The following is a 10,169-nucleotide window of genomic DNA, read 5'->3' on the forward strand; positions in this document are numbered from 1 at the left end:
TGGATAATAGAGACTATGTTTTTTATCGTACCGACTTTAGTAATGATGATCGAGGCTAGGTCTAAAATCCAAAAGCTAAAATCTAGGTTCAGAGTGGATCAATTTGACTGAAATTTTCAGCAAATTCCCTTTACATTATCTAGTTTTTAACTATTATTGTGAGAACTGCCAGCTCTTTATCTAATCTCCCATAATGCCACTTTAACGGAAGCATTACCAGGTGAATTCTACCCCATCCAGATCGAATATTAATGTTATAATAAGTACGATAACAGCACAGTATCAACTATGACATAACAGTTGTTACTTTATTCTCTTCATATTGTTCACGCTTAAAAGTTTGGATGTCTGCCACAAAGATTGTAAGACGCCACTAAATCAGCTGATGTAAAGACTCACATTTGCTTATTTAAAGTCTACCTGGTCGCATATCACAATACTAACAAGCAAGGTAAGCCAATCTCTTATCATTTTAATTTTAAAACTTGCTTACTGATGTTTGTTATAAATACAATATACATGTAGTATTTAAGGCTATCAAAAGATTAATGTTAAGATTTGAACTTTAGTTTCAAAAGATCAGACTGATAAATTAATATATAGATATACATATATATCTATATATACTATATATTCGAAATAAAGGTGTTTTAGGGAAAAAAACTAGGTTTTTGCGAGTACTTTCCGCTTTATTAAGCTTCTTCAGGCAAATTTTACCAATTCCAATAATTGATGTGACGTAATAACGTCATGGTTACAACAATGAACTATAATGGCTATAATAAGCACGATAAGATAATATTGCATACATTATGTATCATTAACAAAATTATTAATTAAACATTTATATTTTACACAACTACAATGTTAATATAACAAAAATCAACACCTTGAATTAAGCAATGGTTTGAATTTTTCAATAAAATATGATTCCTTTGCTTCTAATAGATCGTTGTTTTTGCTGTTTAATTGATATAACGGAAAGACATTAAAATTGCATTTGCCACAAACATCGAGGTGTCGGCTCAGGGGTATCATCCTGTATAGCGGATTAAGAATATGTTGTCGATGGAGGTTCATTCTTAATCTAAGCATATTTATGGTCTTTCCGATATATCTACCCTTACAGCCCGGACAAATTATTACATATATAATGTAATCGGATTTACAAGACATTGGTTGTTTTACATGAAATGTAAAATTGTCCGTGATATTTATGGATGAACCTTCAATTATGATTGAACACGTTTTACATTTGGATTCATTACACTAAGACTTGTTAACTGTGGGTATGATTTTAGTTGATTCGAATTTTGATGAGATTAGTAATTTAGCCAGGCTTTGAGGTTGCTTTAAACTATTTATTATTTTTGCCTTATTTAATATATCATCCATAATCGGGCTATTTTTAAGAATATGGAGATTATTATTAATTATAGATTTACCATCTAGTTCATTGTTGTAACCATGACGTTATTACGTCACATCAATTGTTGGAATTGGTAAAATTTGCCTGAAGAAGCTTAATAAAGCGGAAAGTACTCGCAAAAACCTAGTTTTTTTCCCTAAAACATCTTTATTTCGAATATCTAACACTTAAGAGTAGCTTTAACTATAACCTTTTATTATATATATATATATATATATATATATATATTGGCCCTTAGAATAAATATTTTCATCAAATTATTTACATTTTGTTTATTTTTAACCAGGACTCGCACTTGCCTTCAATTTATATAAAAATTGTTCATCCTCGTCAACTGGAATGCTATTTTAATTTCCAAGGATTTGATTGCTAAATTACAAAAAAAAAGAAAAAAAAATATTTAGCTCGTAAGCGACACATTTCATCAAATCTTTTGCGGTTAGTCTAATTTTAGTCGTTCTTGTAACTGATTGTAAAACATCTATTTATCAACAAAATGATGCTGGTTCATATAAAATAAAACTGATGGCATACCTTCAAGATGTCTGGCATTATTGTAAATCAAAAGTTGTTACTTCTGTATTTTCTTTACTAAATATACATGATTGTTATTATTGTTAATTGTGCCAATAATTTAAAATTATCGCGTGCAATTTATATTCATAACAGTATTGTCCTATCTGTGACCTCTCATTTCTACATGACCTTGACAAGCTTTGTAAAACGAAAACGGCCTTGATGCGTTATTCTCTGTGTTAAAGTAATTATACTTATCCTAACAAGATACATACAAATCATCTTTAACATCAGGTGAATATAATAAATATGTCGCTGTAATTCGACTTTTCCAAATACATGTATTTAAAAACTCTCAAGATTTTGCAAATAAAAGTCGTTTTATTTAGCGAGCTTTTGGCGATCTTACTTTCCTGCACAAACCAGGATCTTAAAGACCTTGTGTTATGGGCGAAAATTTGTCTGGATCCCTTCAAGAGTTCTTTTACGTCTACAAATACAACGATGGACCATGAAAGTTTGAGAAACTCTACTGGCGTCTATTAAAATAAAAAAATTTTTTTTTTTTTTTAAAAAAAACCCTTTAGATCTAGTCTAGTACATAAACACCACTGGGGAACATTGACAACCTCGCGTAAGAGTCAGTTGTCAGTTAGACAACAAAGTAAATGCTGACGAAACGCAGGGTCATATTATATTCATTACCTAAACACTTCTCCTTGTGGTTGTCAATTATACGAAGATTTATTACCAAGAGTGAACATTTTTGAATTATTACAATAATTGCATAATAATACATATTTTAAAATATATGCCAATTATTAAAATCCACGCAACTCACTGGATAATGCTATTCTAGATAATACGTTAGAGATAATATTTCCCAACTTAACATGGTTATCATTAAGAAAAGCTGCCTTGTAGTAGACTACGATGTGCTTTGAATGCAAAATCTCAAGAAATGATCGACCTAGACATACACAAAAACCCTTAATGACAATTACAAATGTTTCATGCTATCTTATGTATGGCATACTAGTATGTTGTGGATGGTTAATTTGGGTATGATTGTTTCTGGCAAGACTAGAAAATCTTCACAGCGATGAGCGAATAATTTAAAGGAGCAGTCCCAGACATATTTTAGTCAATAAAGCCGGTTAATTCGGAGTGAAAGACTCTTATTACTAATCTGCGCAACTATTTAAAACTATGTTAGACCTGTCAAAGAAATACAAACTTTTAGTTTTCGCGTGGGGTTTGCTAGAAGTCCGCAAATTCCGCGCTGTGCAAGTCCTGGGATATTCATATATACTTGCCGAATTTATAGTTTCAAATTATGGACGCGATTATCAAGTCACCCATACAATTGAAGAATGAAATTCCTTAAAAAAATAGTTACGGAACTCCATTAAGCAAAGCCAGTCACCATTTCTGAACGGCACAACATTTTATTTTGAAATTTTCAGGCAGGGTTAATAGTCTATATCGTTACAATTTGGCTTTGATTTACAAAATTCCACTTATATTTATTTACGATGTATTGTGAAATCAGGGACTTCACCTTTAAACATACATTATGCAAGAGCTAAATCTTCCTATTGAAGGTATTTTTTAGGCCCGAAATGTTATCTAAATTATTAATAAGACATTAATTAACTTATCCAGACCATAATCAACTCTCGGTGTCATAGCTAGCCTGCGATATTTACTGGATTAGGATCCGATTTGCTGCTCAGCTTTCATTCATGATTTGATCATGAAATGGATAATCGAGACTATGTTATTTTATCGTACCGACTTTAGTAATGATGAGCGAGGCTAGACCGAAAGTTCAATTTTCAGCAAATTCCCTTTACATTATCTAGTTTTTAACTATTATAGTGAGAACTGCCAGCTCTTTATTTAATCTCCCATAATGTATCTTTAAGTGTTTTATGGCATGGTTGATGTAGATATACTTTACATTTGTTACTACATGTATGTATACCGGAAATCTAGAACACGGGTAATTTATGGTTTCTAATAAAAAAAACCTAAACAGTCTATGTTTTTGATACAAAATTCTGAAAATGTGCAGACTTATCCAATTACAAAGTACATGTACAAAACAATAAGCATACTAGTCTGCGATTATATGCCAACACAGACACCATAATATACGTAAAAGAGCACTACTATTGATTATTTGGTTTGTTTCCGGATTAATTATCAACTTAAAATAACAAAAACGTTTATACCCCTCATATATATCATACCCTAGTGCTTGGGGAAGTAACAGAATTAGTCGTTCAGACATTTAAGAACAGTCCAATGCTTCCTTAGAAGGGATAAAACCAAACTGCCAGAGTTTATCAGGATGGTTTTAAAGAGCAAGGCCCACAAATTAAACGCAACGATTGAAGACATAGACCAAATGGGTTGTTTGGAGGTTTCAACTGAAAATATCTAGCCGTTCGTAAGTGATCGCTAGATTTGCTTTACGGGGTTGCGTAACTCATTGAATGAATTCTACTGTTCGTGATTTGGTAATGGCGGCAACCATTTTTCCACTATAACTTAGCTAAAGATACATTATAGGAGATTAGATAAAGAGCTGACAGTTCTCACTATAATAGTTAAAAACTAGATAATGTAAAAGGAATTTGCTGAAAATTTCAGTCAAATTGATCCACTCTGAACCGAGATTTTAACGATTGAATTTTCGGCCTATCCTCGATCATCATAGTCTCGATTATCCAGTTCATGATTAAATCAAGAATGAAAGTGGGGCAGCAAATGGGATTCTAATCCAGTAAACATCGCAGGCTAGCGTTGACATCGAGTGTTGATTATAGTCTGGATAAGTTAATTAATGTCTAATTAATAATTTAAATAGCATTTGAGGCCTAAAAAAAGACCCGCAATTGGCAGATTTAGCTCTTACATAATGTTTAAGAATGTAGATGTGGCTAACCAGACAATGGGAATAGTTTCAAAATTGGAGACATGAAAAATGAGAATTAGTATTTCAGCGATAAAGTACAACATAGCTTTAAAGTTGTACACGATTAGGAAAATGGTTCTATGACTCTTCCTTACGGAATTAACCCGTCTGAATCACTAAAATATTTATGTGTCGGTTTCTTTAACTCCAAGGTATGTGTGTATGGTATCTACATTTACTGCATGTAAATGGCGTTGATCCAAGAGAGCACGTAGAAGAACTAATGACAATGACTAGAATTCAATAATGTTAGATAATCTTAAGTTGACGTTCTAGGCAAGCGTTGTTTTAAGTTTATCGAGGAAACCAAATCGATGCCTAATGCAGAATATGCTATTACAATTCCCATTTATGCTATATGAAACGCGTAAAATATCTAAAAACTATCAAGAATAAAGAGTAATATTAAATCAAAGACCTCATTTTAAACATGGTAAGGTAATTAATTTGGCTTGTGAACGCGATAGAAGCTGTAGTTTTTTTCGGATTCTTTTCAAATTGGTGTAAGTACTGTGGTCATGAGAGGACAAACCCGATCGATAGTCGGCGTTCTGCGACTTTTCCTTCCGGAGTTATCCCCCACCCCCTTTGCCGAAAACCTTGTGAACGCGATATAGGCTACATTTTTTCGACGGATTCTTTTCAACTTTGGTGTTGTGGTCATGAGAGAATAAACCCTATCAATATTCAGTGTACCATGGTTTTCGGTTCCGGAGTTGTCCTCTATTTTGCCGGAAATCTTGTGAACACGACAGAGACTATAGTTTTCGGTGGGAAGCATAGGGGTCATGAGATATTAGATTTCCTCAACATCCAAATTTTCATTTCCAATAAGCTGCAGTTAGGACAAAGCTGCTGTGTGGGCGTACTCTACGCTTTGCGTTGCTATCTATTGGAAATCGCAATTAGGCGACGTGTATTTATCAAATACTGCAGTTATATTCATTTATGATCCGACATATTAAACGTTCTTGCAAATCGTGTACGGTAGGCTATTCATAGAAATAGTGATCTCTTCAGGTTTTTATGTACTTTCGGTCAGATTTTCACTAAGTATACATATCACAAATCTGAATTTCGTGTGCATTCGAAAACTGGTAGTGGTACGAAAGAATAAGGGCAAGAGTAAGCATACCATACCTTGTACAGGACACTGATGACTACTTGACGTGGATTACACTTACAGAAGTCGATATACTAAATTTCGATAAAAAAAAAGGCCCTACTAATCACTGACAAGAACCTTTTTTTCTCAATTTCACTTACCCATTGTTTTATCAATTTTTTCATGAAATCATTTCAATTTTTGGATATGATGTGTAGAATATGCATATTTATTACATCTCGTTCATTGTTTCTCACTTCTTCAATACTTTTGGCAATAATGACCACAAAGAACGCACTTGTCAGTGATTAGTAGGCCACATTGTTTAACATTTCTAGATTACTAAACCTCCTTCTATGTATTTATAAAACTTCCCGAGAGACTAGATAATGTGAGGTACTGGTAATTTAATTTTACAGAGAACTAAAATATCAGTTTGCCAGAATGTTGATGGTGGTCGGGAATTGGTTCGATATTGAAGAACATGTTATAAAAAGAGAAGAAACTCGTTGATAAAATATTATATATTTTCAGCAAAACAAAAGACCATGTCTGAAACACTCACTGCTGTAATATGTGGAGGAGGCAACGCTGCACATGTAATGACAGGTCTTGCATCCTCTCGTGAAAATGTTGATATCCGAGTCCTTGATGTATTTTCCGATGAAGCAGAAAGATGGACGAAAACACTAGGAGCTGATCCATTAGTACTTACCGTTAATCACCCTGATGGCACCCATGACGAGGTACGTATTATTAAAAATGATTCTCGAAGGTCGTAAACTTAACCCCAAAATAGTCATAATCCATATTATTCATTCATTCGATTCCATTTCTGGTTTCTTTTGCAGGTTCGTGGAAAACCCAACATCATCACCAATGATGCCAGTCTAGCTGTTCCAGGAGCCAGTGTAATCATTTTTGCCGTCCCCGCCTTCGCCCATGAGTCCTATTTCCAAGCTATCAAACCATATCTTAAAGCAAATACCACTATCGTTGGTATGCCTGGTCAACCTGGCTTTGAGTTTCAGTGCTTTAGTATCTTAAAAGATACCGCGCCAGAATGCTGTGTCGTCGCATTTGAGGGTCTGCCATGGGCTGCTAGAATAAGTGAGTTCGGCAGAGCTGTTACTGTCTTGAGCACCAAAGATTTTCTAGGCTGCGTCGTCATCAAAGGCAAAAGTAATGTGGGTCCCGATCCCCTGAAACCAGTTCAGTATCTTCTTGGTCCCCGCCCAGTAGCTCAAATATATCACAACTTCCTTGAACCAACTCTGAACACTAAATCCATCATGCATCCACCTATAATGTACGGAACATGGTACGAATGGGATGGTCAGCCATTGGACAGTAAGCCATTGTTTTACCAGGGTCTTAATGCAGAAGCTGCTGAATTAATGTCTGGAATGAGTGATGAACTTATTGCTACAGCTAGAGAAATTTCCCGAAAGAAGCCAGAAATTAATCTTGACGAAGTTGGGCATCTTTTTGATTGGTTTAAGTTGATCTATAAAGATGAGATAAAGGATAAAAGCAGTCTTCTGACAGCACTACAGACTAATTCAGCATACAACGGACTCCTTCACCCAATGAAGGAGACCCCAGATGGCAAGTTCCTTCCCGATTTCACTTACAGATATATGACAGAAGATGTTCCGTTTGGACTTGTTGTTTTGAAAGGAATCAGCGAGATTGCTGGTGTGGCCACTCCTGTTACAGACAAAGTTCTGGCTTGGTCGCAAAAAATGATCGGCAAGGAATACATTGTTGGTGATAAACTGTGTGGAAAGGATGTGGCCACTTCAAGAGCACCACAACGCTATGGTTATAAAACCTTAGACGATTTCGATATTCTTTTGCAATAATTGTGCTCAAACTGGTGATTAACCGCCTTAATCTAATTAAGAATTCAATCAATGTTTTTAATTAATGTATGGTTCCAGTTACATCTATTACTAATGGTATTTTTTTCACATTGTCCAAACGAGGTACCACGTTACTGTTCATCTTAAGATGAACTGCCTAGAAGTTCAATTTACAAAACATGAACATGTATTTACAACTGCTTTCTTGATATATATATATGTATCTTTTTAAGTTTTATCTCATAGCCTTAGGACGCTCAAACCTTTAAGATTATTTTACATTATTCAATTGTTCAATCATAACTTTACATTTCTCAATAATACAAAACAGAGTTATTTAAAATGTTTGTTGTGTTACTTCTTTCATTTCCCCGTGTTTTCGTTAAAGATATATTTAATCTAAAGATGCGATCTTTAATACAAAATCATGGATTGGAAATCATATTCAAACTATCACGACAATGTGTGTATGCTACCAAAAGCATTGTATCTTTTGAGATACTTCTAGGGAATTTTAAGGGGGCCTCCATTACGTATTATAACTGAAAGACGACGAAGTGACGAGCGCTAGCTTTACTTAGTTTGTGAACAATGCAGACGCTTAGGTAACAAAGTCAAACTCGGTGGGTAACGTTTATTTACAAGACAGTAACTTGTTTATTTAATTATGGGCCAATTGTAGCAGTTTTAGTCTATAATTTGAAATACCTAACACATTCAAACAGTTCACAAGAAAATAGTTTATCCCTTGTCTTCCAGAACAATGAAATGTTGTAAAAGTATTACCATGTCAAAATTGTTAATTTAATTTTGACCCATGTAGGGTGAAGAGAGGTTGACCGTCTTATTTTTCTGCACTAAACCGACATACACCATAGGTCTGTTGTTTAAAAGAGAAAATATTTATTATTTAATCTCTCTACCATCTTGAATTTTAGGTGCTATTTTGAATACATCAAAATTAAATATAGATCAAATTAAAATGAAACGGGGTATAATGTCCTACTTTTCTGTTCCGTCCGGGCTAATGAAGACGGCATACGTCATGCAGTGTGCTACGGACATATTTTTTCCCTGTCATCGACGTTATGGCCTACTCTTATATCGCATTCCAACTGTCAAGGGTTCTTTAAGGTGCACGGGAGCTCGGCTTTTTCGTCCAACCAGAATGACTAGAGGCCGTTCCTTGTCACGACCTTCATCTTGCACTATTGACACGGGAAAACCACGACGGCGAATCACGGGGAACTTTCTCGGCCAAAACCGGGATAGAATCCGGGAATCCATAGCTAGCGACCCAGAGATCTACTCAGTGAACCACCGCGGCTCCGGATAAAATTGAACAATTTTACGATTGAATTGTGATATTTACGTAAATTGATTACAATGGTGGCCTATAGTCCTTGCTTCACGTTGTGGTATCTTGCGTACGCTTTAACAGTTATCATTTGATCTGCATGAAATTCCAATCTGATTAAACCACAGATCCTTTTTCGTTTCTTTTTTTTATAGTTCAAAATTTCGTTTTCCTTGTCTTTACTACACTAGGATCTGGAAGAGTTGTTATATAACCCGCGTTCTGGTTGATGTGAGGGATTAGCTAATGAAACGGTCTGTTGCAGGGAGTTCTTGGCGTGCAATGCACGGAACTGTGGGTATCCTACTAGAAACGTCAACGCTGAGTGTTTAATCAAATGTCTGACGTCATAGGGTCAAAAGTCGCTTGCATGACCCCTGATGCGAGCTCCCAGTACAACTGATCAGATCTTCAAGTTGGTGAAGTACAGATTGCGTTCTGTGATAAAGTAAAAAATCCTGGTGTGTATTTGGACTCCAACAACAGGATGACCAGTCATGTAAACTATCTAACCAAGATATGCTACTACCATCTTAGAAACATTAGTAGCATCCATCATAATTACGTTAACGTCAGAATCCACAGCAACCGTTGTACGATCATTAATTTGATCAAAATTAGATTACTGTAACACTCTTCTGGCTGGAATTTTATCTGAATTATAGTCTTCAAATTTGGTTTTAAATCATTTGAAGTTTCAGCGGCTTTGACGTGGAATGCCCTCCCGTTAGCTTTAAAATCTGCTCCAACATTTTCGACATTTAAATCTAAAGACATTCCTATTTTCTAAATATTAAAAACAAACTCTGAAGTAACTTAGAATTAACTTTGTGTGTGCTTTGAGCAGATTTAATTGTTTGGAGTTTAGCGAGATATAAGAATCCTATTATAAAATCGGGTTATGGGAGGCTCGC

The 10,169-nt window shown here is 34.9% G+C and overlaps 1 protein-coding gene across 1 annotated transcript; it reads left to right on the forward strand.

The window, feature by feature from the left end:
- The first annotated feature begins 294 nt into the window (after window positions 1-294).
- Window positions 295-9,389, forward strand: LOC126817613 (opine dehydrogenase). The gene is made up of 3 exons (XM_050544706.2): window positions 295-451; window positions 6,568-6,779; window positions 6,885-9,389. Exons 2-3 carry the CDS (start codon window positions 6,582-6,584, stop codon window positions 7,896-7,898), a joined length of 1,212 nt encoding a protein of 403 aa, XP_050400663.1. The 5' UTR covers window positions 295-451; window positions 6,568-6,581; the 3' UTR covers window positions 7,899-9,389.
- The last annotated feature ends 780 nt before the right edge of the window (window positions 9,390-10,169 follow it).

The sequence above is a fragment of the Patella vulgata genome, chromosome 4, assembly GCF_932274485.2.
Source record: "Patella vulgata chromosome 4, xgPatVulg1.2, whole genome shotgun sequence".
Classification (NCBI taxonomy): Eukaryota; Metazoa; Mollusca; class Gastropoda; family Patellidae; genus Patella; species Patella vulgata.

What these genes read in the sequence shown, in the direction of transcription:
- LOC126817613 (XM_050544706.2), top strand. Translation starts at nt 6,582, where the DNA reads ATGTCTGAAACACTCACTGCTGTAATATGTGGAGGAGGCAACGCTGCA. An exon ending in CTGATGGCACCCATGACGAG is followed by an intron (nt 6,780 to 6,884) that starts GTACGTATTATT and finishes TTTCTTTTGCAG; the next exon opens with GTTCGTGGAAAACCCAACAT.